This window comes from Solanum dulcamara, chromosome 7 (genome assembly GCF_947179165.1).
Source record: "Solanum dulcamara chromosome 7, daSolDulc1.2, whole genome shotgun sequence".
NCBI lineage: Eukaryota > Viridiplantae > Streptophyta > Magnoliopsida > Solanales > Solanaceae > Solanum > Solanum dulcamara.
In genome coordinates this window covers 9,805,543-9,823,939 of record NC_077243.1, presented here as the reverse complement: position 1 = coordinate 9,823,939, position 18,397 = coordinate 9,805,543, and the positions used below count along the sequence as shown (strand labels likewise).

The window sequence follows — 18,397 nt, the reverse complement described above, 5'->3', positions numbered from 1 at the left end:
TAAAAAATATCGCTAAAATCAGTAATTAATTTTTAAAAAGCACTCAATCAAGTAATTTTTTCTTATATTAAAGTAATATTCTCGCTAAATGCATTAGATGATAATTAAAAATAAAGTATTAAAAGCCCCCCAAAAATATAAGTAATAATTACTAGAATACATCAAAAATTTATATATATTTAATCAGCCATTAATACTAAATTAATAACTATTTAAAAAAAAATATGATTCTATAGTTGATTGTTTTTTTCTTCCCACCAAAATCAAAATTAATCTCATCTAGCTTTTTTCTTTTCTAGTTAACATAAAATCTCTTTATATTCTATATACATGAATACAATCAGAAACATTAAACTTACTAAATTCATTTAGCTTTCTTAGATTTAAACAATAAATATGCAAAGACTACACTATTTAGTTTTCTAGAGTTAAACTTTTCAAATTCTTAATTCAATTTTTTTTCTTTCCTATGGCACATACTGCAAAATACCCTCTAAAACAATAAATATTTATTTATCTATAAATAAATATTTTAAGCATTTATCGATAAACTAATAATCTCGATAAATAAATATTTTTTTCCGATCGAAAGCATATGCATTTATAGAGATTTTACTATACTGCTTCCTCTTTTCAATTTATTTATCATGAAAATGTATATTTGTTATTGTTTTCTTTTTCTTCTGCAACTATTTTTTGAATAAGTTCTCTTTATGAGTTGAGACTCTATTAAAAATAATTCTTCTATCATATAAGTTAAATATAATATATGTATTTTTTTTAATCTTTTTTAAATATACTTATGAAATTATATTGAATATATCATTGTTGTTGCCTTGATAAATAGTTGAAGAAAATTAGTTTTCATTGTTTTGTAAGAAAATGAAAAGTTAGGGTGCTAATGACTAGAAACAAAAGAATAGGGAGCAAATAGTTAAAAGTATATGTCGGGGGTACAAAATACAAAAAACTTGATAGATTAATAGTAGCAGAAATAGAGTACTCAAAGAAAACAACCCTCTTCTTCATTGAATAATAGCTTCAGTTTACTGAGGAATCTGTTGGGAGACTAATAGCTTCTCCTCGATTTGGGGCTCAACGGTATTCTTCTATTATGAGATAAAGACTTGATCTTGCCGTTTATTTTTTTTTATTTTTTTTTGTTGTTGGCGGGCACCAGTAATTCATCTCTCGTTTAATTGAAAGAAGAGATGATACCTTAACAAATTAAAATGTAATATTTCTTGATTTTACCTGTAAATTTTGTGAAAAGAATTAGGTTTGTTTCCTGATAAATGCATAATTGATTGAATGCAAATGTTCTATTCATACCTTCAAATGATTTGAACAGTCCAAGAATGAATTTTGGGGGTTCTTTTTTCAGATTCTTGCTTATTCTGATTGATTGTTTGCTGTTCAAGGACCATAGCCTATTCACACTAGTCTTTTCCTCCGCACACTGCACCCTTTTTTTGTTTACCCCTCCTAGGGAGCTGCCACCCTTTTTGCTCAAAACCTTTGGGTTGAAAGTGAGGGGTTTTTACTATCCTAGCAACTCCCTCTTGTCCGAGCACCACCTCTCTCTTTGTATTCAGCAGTGTAATAACTTTTTTGCCTAACATCTCGACTTTCCCCATGGTATTATTGGGGCAACAAAACATTGCCATGACCACGGCTAGAGACAAGGTGGAACTCCATGTTATTTAGTTTTACTTATGTATAACCTGCATAATATTTTTGTTATGCCTTACCTATTTGAGCTATTTACGAACCAATCTTTTTGGTTCTAAATTTAGTTCTGTGTGCATTCTAAAGAAGAGGTTGCAGCTCATCGTATCCATAAGATGTGCTGATTAATATGTCTTCATCCATGATGCCAAAAACACATGTTTTGTGGTAAAATTTCACGTTTTCAGTTGGGAAACAGAATGCTGTGATCTTGGAAAGGATTGAGACTTTGAACCATTGGCCATTATGCCTCTAATATAACTATTTATTCAGTTACCTCTACTTGAGCCTGGAAACTCATGTATGTATACTGTTACAACTGAAAAACGAAACTAGTTTACATGTTTATAAATGGACTCCATACACGTTTTTGCTTCCAAAGCTGAGTAGTTGATTTTCTGTTTTAAAAAAATATCCTGTAGAATACTGGCTTTCAATTAATATCGTCCATACATGTTTTTGCTTTAATTTTCCCAAATATATTAGGTTATGATAACCGAGTTGACATCTTGTTTGAGAAAAAAACCGATTTGACATCTTTAAAGAAGTGACAGGTGAATGGAGCTCCATTATGGTGTTAAAAGTTCCTAACTTTTTTTGAACCGGTAGGTTTCATAAAAATTCCCAACTTAAGAAATTAGTTAGGAATGAATTATCCATGCTAAACTTGGTTGTTCTTTAAGCTCTTCAATATGTTGACAAATTATCACAAGATCAATAGTTAAGTTGGTTTGGTAAATTGAATTAGGAAATTCCCTTTGCTTCTGTGGTTGGCATTGTCAATGGATTGAGGCTTATTTTACTTTGCAAAAGCCCCATAACCCTAACTGGCTGGGGTCTAGTAGCTGCAATTACTTCTGCATTGTTGTCCATCAATTTAACTTGGTAAGTTCTCCTTTAATCCTAAAATCAAATTATCATAACTTGCAGTATTTCAAAAGGGATGTGAAATGTGTTATGGAATAGTTTTTATGTGACCGTGAATGATTTCTGATTTGTGAATTGAGTTGAGATTACGATGAATTCAGTTGAATTTTTGTTTTGCTGAAAATTGTGTTATTCTATAGTTATGAATTCAAGTATTTACTAGTTTACGTGTTGAAAAATGTAAAACTACATCAAACAAATGTCTTAGTTCAGATGCGTTCGAAGAATTTTGAGGAAATAATTGAAAAACTTATATTGCTATAGATATAATAACATAAAAGCAGGAAATAAAAGGCGTTAACTAACTTACGTTAAAAATATAAGAAAGACAACATATAAACAATGAGATTTTGATTACATCACTACATTACCCATTACACGTATTCATAGAAAAACTCCAATAATAAGTCTTAAGAGCAAACAAATATTTGCCAATATACAATCTTCCATTATAGAATACTGTAAAAATGCAAAAAATGTTTAATTTTTAGATAATTCTTTCTGTGGTAGTACTAAACAAACATAACATTTTTGATTATTGTGATTTACTCTGCAGAACAATCATTAATTCCCGCAGTCGTGTGAACCAGACAGTTATTTAGCAGATTATATTTGAAAACTAGTTCCTAATCTTCTAGAATGCTTTCATCAGCGATTTCTCGATATTCAACTTTCTTACCTTCTTCTTTGCATCTCGCCCAATTCGAAACCTTGCTTCATCATCACGGTTATCACTCCACTCCCTCCAAACCCCCAAAATCCACTTCCTTTCCCAACTATGATGACCCAAATTCATCCCCAAGTTCAACAGGTGCTTCCTCTGACCCTCTAAATCCCGCCATCATGCTGGAAACCCTCTCTTGTTACAACAATGACTGGAGAAGAGCTTTAGAGTTCTTCAATTGGGCCGAGACGCAGTGTGGCTTCTATCACACCAGCCAAACTTGCAACCAGCTTATTGACATTCTGGGCAAGTTCTTTGAATTTGATGCAGCTTGGAATTTGATTGAGAGGATGAAAAGTGTATCCTCCATGCCTGACCACACCACTTTTCGAGTCTTGTTCAAACGTTATGTGTCTGCTCACATGGTAAAAGAAGCAATTGATATGTTTGATAAGGCGGAGGAATTTAATTTAAAAGATGAAGTTTCATTTTCAAATCTAATTGATGCTTTATGTGAGTATAAGCATGTGATAGAGGCCGAGGACTTGTGCTTCCCTAAGAACAAGAATGATGTGAAGTATTCATGTTTTAAGGTGGACACAAAAATATGTAATATGCTTCTTCGTGGGTGGTTCAAGATGAGTTGGTGGGGTAAATGTAGACAGTTTTGGGAAGAGATGGATACAAGGGGTGTGCAGAAGGATCTATATTCGTACTCTATTTACATGGATGTACAGTGCAAGAGTGGAAAGCCATGGAAAGCTGTAAAATTGTACAAAGAAATGAAGAAGAAAGGAATTGGCTTGGATGTAATTGCGTATAACACTGTCATCCGTTCCATTGGGATTTCAGATGGCGTTGATGTTGCAGCTAAGCTCTGTCAAGAGATGATTGAGTTGGGGTGCAAACCAAATGTCTCTACATACAACACACTCATCAAGCTTATGTGTGAAAATGGGAGGTACAAAGAAGCATATAAAGTGCTTAGTCAAATGCCTCACAAGGGTTGCGAGCCTAATGTCATTACATACAACAGCTTCTTTGGTTGCCTTGAAAAGCCGAGAGAGATTCTCAAGTTGTTTGATAGAATGATTGAAAGCGGAGTGCGACCTAGGATGGACACCTATGTTATGCTTATGAGGAAATTCGGAAGATGGGGATTTCTTCGACCGGTCTTTATTCTTTGGGAAAAGATGGAAAAACAGGGGTTGAGTCCAGATGCGTCTGCTTACAATGCATTAATTGATGCCTTGGTGCAAAAGGGTATGGTTGACATGGCACGTAAATATAATGAAGAGATGTTAGCAAAGGGCCTTTCAGCTAAGCCAAGGGTAGAACTGGGGACAAGGTTGACTAGTGCTGACTGTGAAGGTAGCTGATGTTTTATGGTTGCACTTGAGACAGCGCAGTTAAGATGTAAAAAAAACCTTGTTAAACTTCAACTGTTCTTTGTCATCCTTGTGCTTGGTGGCAGCAGGTGATCCGTCTTTTGGATGTGTCTACAAAGTACAGAAGTGATGCCTCATGAATTGGCATTCTTTGAAGATTACCAGTATGCGTTTCAGTCGGCTACATGTTTGTGACTGGATTCCATCAGGTCTTCTGCTTATAAATCTGACAAGCCCTCTATTGACCTCAAGTCATTTTGCACTATGCTGGATGAAAGTTGAAGAAAGAACATGCGAAAACCAAATTAAAATGCTTATTTGACCTTGCCGGAAAGAAAGAATCAAACCGTGGTCTTTATCCTTTGGGATTCTTTTCTATGTATACACCTATCTCAAAAGATGGTGAGTAGTAGCCAAACAGGACTTGTTTCACATCACCTTTGTTGATTGGAACCTTGAAAGTGTTGTATCAATTTCAGCCCCAATGTGAGATTCTATCGTAAAGATAACAATAAGTTTAACTTTTTTTCCTTCAAACAAGAGGTGATCTTTTGATCTCAACAAACTTGTATTGTGGGTGTATTCTAGGTTGTTTGTTACTGATCTGTTTCAAGAAACATGTCCAGCTAGAGTACATGCTATACTTCAAATGAGTGACATCGGACAGGTTAAAGCTTGAAATGTTGTTAGTAAATGCTACTGCTGCTACTTATCAGTAAGCATGACTGTATACGTCAAACCAATGATAGCATGATATGTGTTTTGTGCATTTTCATGAGCTGTACTTCTCAGTTTGATATACATAAAACAAACTTATTAAAAAGAAAACAAAAAAGTAAACACACAAACGAGTTTCAACTTATCGTATATATACATGATTTTTTTAATTACCTGATTATATGGTATAATTTTCGGGCAATTTGACACCCCTTGGCCAAATTGGCCTCTGCCACTGCGATAAATACTACCAAATATTTGCTTTACTTTTTTTAAGTGGCAAATTTTATGATGAAATATGTACAATTTTAGAGAATGGTGGAGAAGTTTTATAGGTAGGAAACAATAAACTTGCCTCTTTTTTTCTTCCTATTTTCCCCTTTGCAATCTTACCCCTCGGCAGTCAAAGTAGATACAACGGAAAGGGATCAAATTTGTTCCTCTACTGTTGAAAAATTAATCATATTTATCCCTTAGTATACTTTTAAAATAAAATTATCCTTGTCATCTGATTTTGAACACATATTTATCCCGTCCCCCAATTATTAATGTTCCTTGTCTCCACCTTTAGTTTGCTATGTGGCGTCCACATGATTTTTTTAATTTAAATTATTTTTACTCGATCCATCATTAAATCTTTCTTAGTTTGTAAAATAAATCCATCCCAAATGTTCCCAAACCTTATTCTTTCCAAGTCGTAGGAAACATCGACTAAGCTAGGGTTTTTTGACGATTCTTTATGTGCTGATCAAGGCTTCAAAATTTGCTCAAAAAAGTAATTTTTTTTATTACTTTATCATGTTTTGCTTCTTAATTTACATGTAACATTACATGTTGGAACGAAGGAATTGAATTCTACAACAATCTAATAGATGCCTTACTAGAAAAAAAAAGTTTTATTAAGGAACACGCTATCTAAAAATTTAACTTTACACGAAGTTAATCAATTTATTTCAACATTAAAAATGCAATTTTATACAACTTTATTTTACTAAGATCTACCACAAAAGTTCGAAGAGTTGTACTGTGGATACCGTCTCCCATAAGTGAAGTATAATTTTTCAGCTATTAAAATTTTATTCTATCGCATATATTTATTCGAACTATATGCTATTACTTGTAACAGAATAGAATTGGAAGTTTGCGAATTTTTGGGATGAATTTATTTTACAAATTGAATCGGGAAAAGATAATTTAAATAGGAAATAAAAATAAAAATTCAGGAGATATTCAAAAATAAATACGTATTTCAAAATTGGATGCAAGGCAATTTAATTAAAGAAAATATAACGAGACGTAAATATGACTAAATATGACTTATTTGTGATAGTAACGGGTTAATCCGACCTTTTTCCATAGATGCAATAACACAAGAGCAGAATAGAGTGCTCTGTGCTTCGTTTACGATTCTTGTTTCACTTTTGCAGTTTGCTGAGGAATTTGGCAGGTGGCTCTATTATCATAATACGCCTAAGGAGGCGAACGACTTCTCCTCGATTTGAGGCACAATGGTATATTCTTTTAATGTCAATAAAGATTCCATCTTGCTGTTGTAGGTTCTTCCATTTGTGCAATTTTTTTGTTTCCCCTTTTCTGTTGTTGGTTTGCACTTGGATTTTGGAGTCGTCGCTAAGTTTAATGAGGATTGAAATTAAATATGTATTGCTACTGTAGCTCGGTCGTGGATATTGAAATCTTCTTTCACTTGCTTTGATACCTTTTGTTAATTCGTAAGCAAAGATGATACCTTTAGTTAAAAACACAATATTTATTGAATTTTACTTTTAGGTTTGTGCTTAATCCTTTTTCAACGACTGTCTTGCTATCTAATATGTTGTGAGCAAGGAACACCAGGAAAAGGTCCTTTTGTTTTCATAATCATGGTGTCCGGTCCAGTTTGTGCGTACCTCGACTAATTCCACAGATACCTGCCATCTCCCGCTAGCAATAGGTACATATCTCTGTCCACCAAGGCTAGAACATATGGAAAAAAATCACCTAATGTATAGTCTCTTGGGATTTGAACTTGAGACCTCATAGTGCTTATCCCACTTCATTGACCATTAGGCCGTACCCTTGGGTGTAGCAAAAAGTCTTTCCCTTTTGCATTGCTATGTATATAATCAAAGGAGTTTGGAATTTCACTGGAGAGTTATCACTTGGGATATATTCATTATCTTTTCTCAAAACATGTTGTGGATGCTCGCCTTGTTGAAATTACATCAACTTTCTCTTCTCCTTAATTGAATAGCCTTATAAATCCATCTTTAGCTCTTGTTTGTAAGAAATTGAATGCCATTTTTTTATGTATGGATCAAATGGCTTCGTGCACCTTTTCCTTATTGGAAGTATTTTAATTTTTGTGTGTCACTTCGTACCCTTGTGGTATCAATGCTAACCGACTAAAATCTAGTCCATGGTTTTAATATTTGTTCCTCTAAAAGTGGATTGCTGTGTAATCTTTTTGTGGTACCAAGAAACGGAAAAAGAAAAATTATCTCCTATTAATATTTATATTTTCTTTCACGGTCTTGATTTTGTTCCTTCTCAAAATCATGTTCATATTGTGCACACAAGGGTGTGACATAGTGGTCAATGAAGTTAGTTGAGAACCATGAGATTTTAGGTTCAATTTTCAACTGAGATAAAAACACTAGGTGATTTCTTTTCATCTGCCTAAGCCTTGATGAATAGAGTTACCTAGTACTTGTACCACTAGGAGGTGGCAGACACCTTATGGAATTAGTCAAGGTGCGCACAAACTTGGCTCGGATACCGCAGTTATCAAAAAGAAAATCATGTTCATATTTCAATGATCTAGATTATTTTCTAATTCTGATGTTGCTGCGCTCAAATAGTTAAATGATTGAATCAAAGCCGTTTTTAAATTTCTTAGATCAACATATATCTTTGGACTTTTATATCCTAGGCACTATCAAGGATCTTCTCCCAGAACACAAACCAATCCCTCCAAGTTGCTTTTTCTCATTGTCATGCCATAGTCCATATGAGGCTATGTCGAGCTTTAACATGCTTAAATGATAATTGAATCTCTCATGATCGTTATTTGATACCCTCATAATCTAACACTTTGGTATTGTGGCTTCACATTCTTTCTTTATCAAAAGATGTTTTTAAGGTGCCCAATATTTTTATCAATTTTCTGGTTAACAATAAATCTCTTTCAACTCTTTTTTCTTTGTTAATTTATTGCTTTGTTGATTGCTTTACATTTTACATCACATTGGTTAGGAGGCCTATCCCACTTAAGAAAATTTGATGAAATGATCCTATCAATTAGATTATGATTTGAATTGTAGGCTGAAGGTATTGGGGCTCATAAATCCTTGCTTCTTATTGAGAGGCTCTTGTTATGTCCTTAGTCTTCAACTAAGCACATGTGAGACATTGAACAACTCGTTTACGTTCTTGCACAACTTTCCCACAATCTCGCTATGCCAAGTCAGCCTAAGACACTAGAAATCACTAAGGGAATGATAGAAAGAACACAAGGGAATTGCAATGGAGATTTGTATTGGAGAAAACTTGAATTATTTGCTTAATGATATTACAAATGAATACACCTCTATTTATACTAGTCACTTAGGGGCTAATATGCAAATAATAATAATTACACAAGTCCTTTCGTATTACAAGTAGGTCCCTTCTCTAGAATTCTCTACATGCCTAGAATACTCTAAGGCCTTTCAAAAATTCTTCCTAAATGTTCTATAAGAATCTAAAGTCTTTCCAAGAGACTTTCCATGGTTCTGGAATCTTCCCACAAATGCTAGCATCTTTCTTATGTGAGCTTCCACATGGCAAAAAGGTGTGCCAAGTGGTGAGCAATAGACCACCCTACGCCCAAAAGCGCAACCATATCCCCAACTCTATTAGCGCCACTTGGAACACCTTTTTGCCATGTGGAAGCTTACATAAGAAAGGTGCTAGCATTTGTGGGAAGATTCTAGAATCATGGAGAGTCTCTTGGAAAGACTCTAAATTCTTATGGAATATCTAGGAAGAATCTTTTATAGACCTTAGAATATTTTAGACATGGAGAGAATTCTAGAAACGGGACCTACTTGTAAATATGAAAGGATTTGTGTAATAATTATTATTTGCATATTAGCCCTAAGTGTGTAGTATAAATACATGGGTATTCATTTGTTAAATCATCAAACAAATAATTCAAGTTCTCTCCAATACAAATCTACTTTACAATTCTCTTTCTATCATTCTCGCGATTCCTAGTCTCTTAGGATAACTTGCCATAGCGAGATCTTGAGCAAGTTATCAAGTGTCGCAAATGCATTTAATTGAAGACTAAAAAAACATGACAACATGGTATCAGAGCAAGGTTGTAATTAAGAGAATAACCACAAAGAAATCAACGCTGCTAACCCTCAAGCCAACGTCAACCAAGATGCCTCTGGCAAGAAAGGCTATAACAAAAAGAGGAATACACCAACAAGAACCAGGAGGTGCCACTTGAGGTTGAGTCTAACAAAGGGCTTACATCCCATGAACTTTTTGCCACTGAGGCGAGCGATGATGATGTGAAAGTCCTCTCTGAAGATGTATCGCTTGGTAGAGAGTGGATTACGAAGGTTAATGCAGGGATGGTCACAGTCGAAATATTTGGCCAATGCTTGGAGAAGGTAGAAGACACTCTAAACGTTCTTGAGGGGCACGCTCTTGAAGAGATAGAGAGCATCTGAAATGACTTGGATGGGCGTACACAGACCAACCATCGCTACGTTAGAGTGTAGACAAATGGAGGCATTGAGCACTATCGATGTCATGATTGCAAAGATGAAGGCACTCGAAGAGCAGGTCAACGCTGGCATGACTGAGACATCCAGAAATGTTGTTGTGATGAGGGAGGCTAAGATTGAACCTCCCAAGCCACCAGTGTTCAAAGGGGTTCGTGATGCATAAGAAATGGAGAACTTTATTTGGCACTTGGAGCATTATTTTCGGCATGGAAAGGTGTGGGATGATGAATCCAAGATCAACACTGTTGTGTTGTACTTGTCAGAGACTGTCATGTTATGGTGGAGACGAAAAGTGGTTGATGCTGAGAGGTTTGTGCGCTATTAGCACTTTTATGCATAGACTACCGGGCGCTTAACAAAGTCACAGTGAAGAACAAGTATCAAATCCCGCTAATAACTGACTTATTTAATAGACTTGGACAACCAAGTACTTTATCAAGTTAGATATTCGTAAAGGCTACTATCAGGTTCACATTGCGGAAGGGGATGAGCCAAAGACAATAAATGTGACGAGATATGGAGCTTTTAAGTGGTTGGTAATATCCTTCTGCTTAACCAACACATCTGCTACATTTTAGGCCCTCATGAACAAGATCTTTTATCCCTATCTTGATCAGTTTGTGGTAGTATACTTAGGTGATATAGCCATCTACAACAACACCTTGGAGGAGAATGTAGAGCACTTAAGGAAGGCTTTCCTTCCGGATCGTAGAAGCATTCGGAACGGGCTCCGCGTTCATTTCGTTGGCAGAAACGATCCATTCCATTCGGGGCTTCGGGGAACCAAAAAATAGATAGACTTGTTCATTGGTCTACGATCCGCTGCAACTTGTCTTTCTTGTGTGGTACCATACCTCATTGAATGATTCTGTTTTTACCGCTCCGTGGGGTAAAAACCGAGGAAAATAAAGAACGTCAAAAAGTACATACATATACTAACTACATTATATACGATATTCTGAAAAAAAAGGATTATACACATACAACGAATCTCTCTCTACCTTCACAAAACTTCTCGCGCCCTTCTCGTAGTTTTGACGAATGATATACTTTATTATTATTAAACTCTAATTATATATAATTATTATGAAAAAAAAATGTAGTAGACTCATAGTGGGCTAATTCATGAATTGAATCAAATGGGGCCTTTTCATTTTCCAAGTCTTGCGGGAGAATGAGCTATATATCAAGAGGGAGAAGTGCGAGTTTGCAAATCAAAGGTACACTTCTTGGGCCATGTCATCAACAATGGCGAGCTACGCATGGACGAGGCTAAGGTACGAGCTCTCCAAGAGTGGGAGGCACCTACAAAGGTAACTGAGTTGAGATCTTTCCTTGGCCTTGTTAACTACTATCACGGGTTCATCAGTGGATATTCAGCCAAGGCAACACCATTAACCGAGTTATTAAAGAAGAACAAGCCATGGGTCTAGACGGAACATTGTCAAAAGGCATTTGAAGGCCATAAGACAGTTGTGACAGAGGAGCCAGTCTTGGCGTTGTCCGACTTTACCAAGACATTCAAGGTACATACATATGCATCTGATTTTGCTATTAGGGGTGTCTTGATTCAGGATAAGCATCCTATAGCATTCGAGAGACACAAATTGAATGAGACAGAACAATGTTACACAGTGCAAGAACGTGAGCAAGTTGTCAAGTGCCGCACGTGCACTTAGTTGAAGACTAAGGTCGTGACACTCTGTTCAGTTACTTTTGTGGGCTGACACTGATAATCGGATTAACTTTCGGTCCATGATGCACAATATAAGATAGTCAACCTCACTGTTTTACTGCTTCTGCCATTTGGCGTATTTCCTAAGGTTATCACTCTTGTACGAGGTCCTCCTAACTTCATATGGATGTCTTTTGTTGACTGCACTTGCTGAAACCCATAATGTTCTACCTCATCAAGCCAGTAAATTCCTGAGCACCTGCCCTAGACTGAATTCAAGAACCAATTTAAACGCTGATCTCCATTTACTCAACAGCCTGAAGCCCCTTCAACATCCCTTCTTGTCTTAATCGTTTATAATCAAACTTATTGTTGATTATGCACACTCTTGGCCATGCCAGATAAGCGTCTATATATGTGGTTGCAAGTGGTCATATCTTCTTTGATTTTCGTGAAGTAGTTGTCATAATATATTCACGGTTTCTGTCTGTGTGCTTTCCAGATTGTTTTTTTGTATTATCCTGGGAAGATGCATGTATTTGTAGTTTATTAAGTTAAAAGAGATTCGCAGAAAACATATCATAGTTTGTAGCACCCCAAGTGTGTGGCCTAGTGGTCAATGAAGTGTTGGTGAGTACAGTTACCTGACACTTGCGCTAGTGGGAGGTAGCAGGTAAACGGTGGATAGTCAAGGTGCGCACAAACTGGCCCGGACACTACTATTATTAAAAAATATTAAAAAGTATATCTTATATACAATGACTAAAAGTTTCATGTAAAAAGATCTCCAGGAGCCATCAGTCAATGAGCATTTTACAAAATTGGCCTGTAATAATAATGCTATACTTTGCTATAATCGAAAAGAATGCTAAAAATTGCCTATTTTAGGAATTATTGCCATGTTTCGGTTGAAAATTTTAATTCAGTGTTACTGTAGTATTGATCTAATCTGTACAAGTTTAACTGTTACTTGAATATTTAGTGCATTCTTTGCATAGTTCTTGCCCAATGTTTGATTTAATTTTGCGCAAACCGATATCTTGCTTTGTGATAGATGACGAGCAATTTATTCCTAGAATCCTTTCATGACAGGAAAATTTTGATCATCGATTTCAACGAACTGATCAGTGGAAGCCTGTCTATTCCTGGTTAGAGACTTTAGACACAGATGAGGTGGTTAAATCAAAAGAAATTATAGACTGGCTTACTGAGAATTCTGATGTGAGAGAACAATTAAATTCAAGGCATTCCCGTTACCATTTGATGCATTACATTAAAAAATGCCACATGAAAATTCTGAAGAGAAAGGAGAAGAAGAAGGTATAATATCTGGTTTATCGGAAGTTGAGTAGGCTTTACTGCATTAATGTTATGTTTCCAGTATGTCAACTTCTTCTTCCTTGAATAAAAGAGGAATTCAGTAATTCGATATGTCTGATCATGCATGCTTTTGTGTCTGCATTGTCAACTTCTAATTCTCTAAGTATCATGCTTTATTCAGCATTAAACCTACTATTGACAATTTGTTCTGTTGGCAGGGACCAGGATTCACCAAAAATGTGTCTGTGTCAGAAGTCAAGAAAAGTGAAGGTGTGAAGAAATTTGTTCCAGTTCAAACTGCAGGTGAATTCTGTTGTTACATAGAATGTAGTGCATAACAAGAGTAAGCACGTTCTAAGTTGTCAGAATAATTAATCACTGCTAGACCTTTTTGTATACAATGAATAATTTTGTGCAAGGGAGAAAAGCTCATATGAATCTAATTCTGTGGTTTCCCGTCATATCTCTGCAGACAAAGAAAACTCATGAATCAGGACCGAGGACTTTGTAATATAGTTGGTCAGTGCTGGAAGAGTATTCCTATAGAATCGGAGATCCTGCTTAATACATGAACCAAACAACATCTTTGAATTACTTAAAAAACAGATCTATCCTAAATGATGAATCTGTGCTTAATTACCTTTGCAACTAGTTTGTACTTCTCCATGTTTGCATATACTCCAAACATCCATCTGCCCATTCTGACATTCATTTTATCACTCTCCATGATCCTTGTTGTTTAAGATATATGCTTAATAATTATTGCCATATTGAACGTCTCCCGCCGTGTCCTCTTGTCAGGAACTGGCTGTAGAATATTAGATTAGATTATTTTCTTTAAATCATAGTTTGCTTTATTTTATGGAAACTACAGTGTTCTTTGAGGACATGTATGATTAGATCTTTAGGTATTGAGAAAAAGTGTTGAATTGATAAAGTATTTCAAGGTGGGAGCTGTGGATGGTTTGGCATTCAGAATCAGAAGTGTTAATTGGTTTTAGGTCTTCTTGAGAGTTCTTTCCCTGCTATGGAGAACGGAAAGACATGGTAAAAGTAGTAAGTCATGGGGGTATGGCCTGTTTAGTCGATGGTTAGGTCGTTGGCAGTGGCAGACCATTGATGTTGTTCCAGACACCTGGAGAATGACTTAAGGTGGATATTGCTTGCTTAGGTGGCGGTTGACTCTTAAGGCACTTTTTTTTTCGGTGTTTAGATTATTTTAATTTTTTTTCTTTTTGGTTTAATTTAGATGCAAATTGCATTTTTGGGTTAGGACATTGCTTTGACCTTGTTAATTGCTATTGATGTTTTGACATAAGAGAGATGGTTGTCGGGATTCTCTTGGAGGGTGGTTACTGAGATATAGTACCGTGTATCTAGCACCTTTTTTCTTGGGGGTGTTGGGCAGAGGGGATGGTGAATAATTGAGCTAGCATTTGATGATGGGATGCTAATGTGCTATTTACTTCTCAGACATGGAGAAACTAACTTGATTTTCACAAATATGGAATGACATGTACCATTTAAGAGAGGGTACCAGCAGGAATGGGTTGTTTCATTATGTATGGGTTGGGGCATGGTGAAAGTTTTGTCCATTTTACAGGTCTACTGATTGTGCATGAATATGCTTATCATTCTTCTCCTGTTGAATATTTTTTGTAACTCACCTAAGGTTGCTTCCTTGAAAATGCCATATTAAGCCTTCTTGCCTTCTCCTTTACCATTTCTCTTGCTGATGGGTTTTATCGACCCAACTTTGTAGACTATAATTTGAGCACTGCCGTACCTAAGGACACTGAACTCTATAAAGCAAAGCAAACAGAAGCTTTGCAGAAATACGAGATGTAAGATAATTATTCCAATCTAAATTCGTTTCATTCAATCTTCAAATATATTTGTTTACTTTGACACAATCTTCCCTCTCATCTTTATGGTTTTTCAGTCTAGTGGAGTTGGAGAAACAACTTTCGATGCACTTGCCAAAGCCTGGAAACATAGGCAATAGAGGAAACTGACCACTGCATGGATTTCAAGTTGATTTTGCATCATCGATTATTTTAAATGCAGAATGATGCAGTTTTGCAGTGTATATAATTTCACGTTCAGTTTTGCTGGTCCGAATGCTTTGTTTCATAAATTCTGCAAAATCTCTACGATTGGCATATAGAAACTAATTCCTTTTGTAATTGTTGGCTTTTGCTCCCCGTTCTCCCCCACTCTCGATGCTCCTGTCCTTGTGAAATATCCTCGACTCTATCTATGGTAATGTAAGAAGTAAATTTATCTTCAATTAGCAAATAGTTTATATGTAATTCTCATTTGTATAAAATAAGTCTTTCTAGTTATGAAGAATGTCTTTAAAATAGTGGAATGAATGGTACTTGTTTCTTGTTCTATGTTAGGTAGGTTTGCTTATAAATAGTGTATGGTACAAGTTTATAAATGAATGTACCAAACATCTCCTGATTGTTCAGAGTCGTACACACTTTATGATATTTTGGGGGCATCTGATAATAACTTTTCCATGATTGGTCTATAAGTAGTATATTTTTTTTATTTTTTTTTTACCCCCCATTTTGGAGGATTTATAGTGTTTCCACACTTCCCCTCCAGTGTGACTCGAACCCAGGACCTATCAGTCGTGGATGGAGGTGCTTAACCAACTGAACAATCCTCACTTGTCTCTATAAGTAGTATATAGTTCATTATAAAGTGCTTTATTCGGTTTTAATGCACAAATTTTTTACGTTTAGTACTAAAAAATCAATGTAAGAAAATGACAGTTTCTCTTGGGGCTATATATTATGTTCGTGGACTTTTTTAAAAAAAAAATTAAATGGTTGAATGTATGACTAAGTTAATTTATCGTAAAAATAGAATTATGGGAACTTGTATGCGTGGAGGAGAAATCATTGTTGTATGAGGAAAGTTGTAAACATGGAGTAGTGAAAAAGAAATAAATTATAAATTAAAGAAAAAGATCATTAGACAAAATTGTTGCTTAATTAATTCAATTATTGTTTCTTTAGAGCCGAAAGTAAAAAAGTTAAGGAGGGCATTAACCTTGGAATTGAACAACATTCCGAGAAGCTAAGCTATTTTAAAAGAGAAAGTATTACATAAATCATTTGGTTTAACAAGTGCAATTAGAAGAAGCAAAGCATACATCAAAGTTGGAGGAAAGCACATTAAAGACCAAAAATAAGTTACATACCAAATGAAAAAGATATGTCCTCTTTTTTTCCTTTAGTCCTTTTCTCTGGTTTTTTATTGCGGATTGGGATTGTTTGCTAGCTAGATCAGATTAAAACAAAATTTTATGAGAACATATCTTTCATATTTGGAGACATGGGGTGAAACGATCTCTTTATCTACTTACTGCATTCCAGAAAGAAAAACGTTTCATGTTGCTCCAATCGAACTCCTATGTCGTCTAGGACATTGTCTGGGTCAAGAGCCATAGTTAGTTGTTGTTTCGGGTGATTTCTTCATCGTTGTTGATATCGGCAAGCCCCATCCAAGTGATGTCTATTGGTTGGTGGTGACAAAGGTGGTTGTAAAGTAAATAAGGGTGGTGCAATTTTAAATTAGATCGATTTATTTTAATAGAAAGAAGAACTAGAATTGATCCTTGGTTGTATTGTTTTTCAACTGTTAGCTGATAAATTTGATGAAATTTTGATAAATATAAAATAGTTAGACGATTTCTAGTTATTTAGTACCTATTCTACAAGAAAGTAGCTAGTATCTATGAATATAATGAATTAATTGAAATGCATGCAAGTTTACTTGTAAACACCTGAAATATATCACATTATCAAGCTTTCATTGATTAGTTCATATATGCATCGTCCAGGGTAATAAGCCATGCAGTAGACTAATATGGGTCAATCTTTGTTGAAAGAAAAAGAAGAGAGGCCAAAGTAAATAAAATTTGGACCATTCTATAGTAATTGAACTTTTCTAATTGGGATTTGTTTTATAATCCCCATCTAATCAAGAACATGCACAATCCTCCCACACAACACACACAAAGACAGAAGGTAGGTTAAAAATTAATTAAGTGAAGACCACCCTTTTCCACCCTAAATACCAACAAAATGAAGAGTTAAATTATTGCTAAAAATTAAAGTAGCACATCAACTATATATACCTTACTTTGATTCATTACTGTTTTTGACTTGATCCTCCAATTATTTTTTTAATTAAAAAATAATTAGTTTATTTGTTCCTCCTTACCTTGCTTCTGAAAAGAAAATACTAAGAGACAATACCTGAATATTGATTTAATTAGCTGAAGAATAAGTTCCGTCTCAATTTATATGATATGGTTTGAGTATTGGACACAAAGTTTACCTACTTATCTTTTCCACATATTTTGTTTTCGATCTAATTAGCTTTCCGACTTTCCCACTTGTTGACTTTAAAAATAAAGAAATAAAAAATTAACAATTTTAATTTCCCATCTATAATTGTTTCAAAACTAATGGTAGTCCAGTTTAAAAGTTGAGACAATCAAACAGACCTTTCCTTTATTCACTGTCGAGAAAATTGAAAATTTCACAAGACATTTTTTTTTATTTAATTAGTGTTTGTTCAAGTTTTTTTTACCTCTTAAAGATTAAAAAAGAAGAAGAAGAAGTTATAATTCTCTATACCAAATCAGACAAACCGAAATTGAACTGAGAAAAATTGAACCATACTAGATCTAATTATGTATGGTTTTGATATATCATTTTTAAAAATCGTATGCATAAACTGAAATATCTAAAAATCATATCAAATCGATGAACGAACATCCTTAGTACATTGTAGTGAACAATTATATATTGTTAAAATAAAAAATAATATTAAAAAACAATTATATATCGGAATACTTATTAATATTTTTAAAAAAATACACGAAAAAGTTAAGTTGGTATGATTTGACTGCTAAACTCGAGGGGAGCATAACACAACGTATTTGAGACATTTAAATTAATTAATTGGATAAAGAGGCTCTCCACTAACTGACAATTTTCAGATATGATTTTGGTGTCAAGGACGTTGCATACAAACATTCCTTGCAACAATCTTTTTGGGTTTCATATACATATATAGAGAGAGCGTGTGTTCGGTATTTATATTAGAATTCACATATTAACAAGAGCTATTTTTGGTAATGAGGCTTCGTAACAAAGAAAAATCATTTTAAAGCTCG

The 18,397-nt window shown here is 34.8% G+C and overlaps 2 protein-coding genes across 4 annotated transcripts; both read left to right on the top strand.

Annotated features, from left to right (window-relative positions):
- The first annotated feature begins 985 nt into the window (after positions 1-985).
- Positions 986-5,476, top strand: LOC129895845 (pentatricopeptide repeat-containing protein At1g80550, mitochondrial-like). 3 transcript variants are annotated; one of them, XM_055971616.1, is made up of 3 exons: positions 986-1,101; positions 2,477-2,613; positions 3,212-5,476. In XM_055971616.1, the coding sequence occupies exon 3, from the start codon at positions 3,295-3,297 to the stop codon at positions 4,696-4,698; it is 1,404 nt and encodes a 467-aa protein (XP_055827591.1). In that variant the 5' UTR covers positions 986-1,101; positions 2,477-2,613; positions 3,212-3,294; the 3' UTR covers positions 4,699-5,476. The 3 variants fall into 3 exon arrangements, with proteins under 3 accessions (XP_055827591.1, XP_055827590.1, XP_055827593.1); XM_055971615.1 differs by having other exon boundaries at positions 986-2,333; XM_055971618.1 differs by lacking the exon at positions 2,477-2,613.
- Positions 5,477-6,753: 1,277 nt separating this feature from the next.
- On the top strand, positions 6,754-15,526 carry LOC129896367 (uncharacterized). Its single transcript, XM_055972242.1, has 5 exons — positions 6,754-6,935; positions 12,970-13,197; positions 13,416-13,500; positions 14,960-15,041; positions 15,140-15,526. The coding sequence occupies exons 1-5, from the start codon at positions 6,933-6,935 to the stop codon at positions 15,210-15,212; spliced, it is 471 nt and encodes a 156-aa protein (XP_055828217.1). The 5' UTR covers positions 6,754-6,932; the 3' UTR covers positions 15,213-15,526.
- Positions 15,527-18,397: the final 2,871 nt, after the last annotated feature.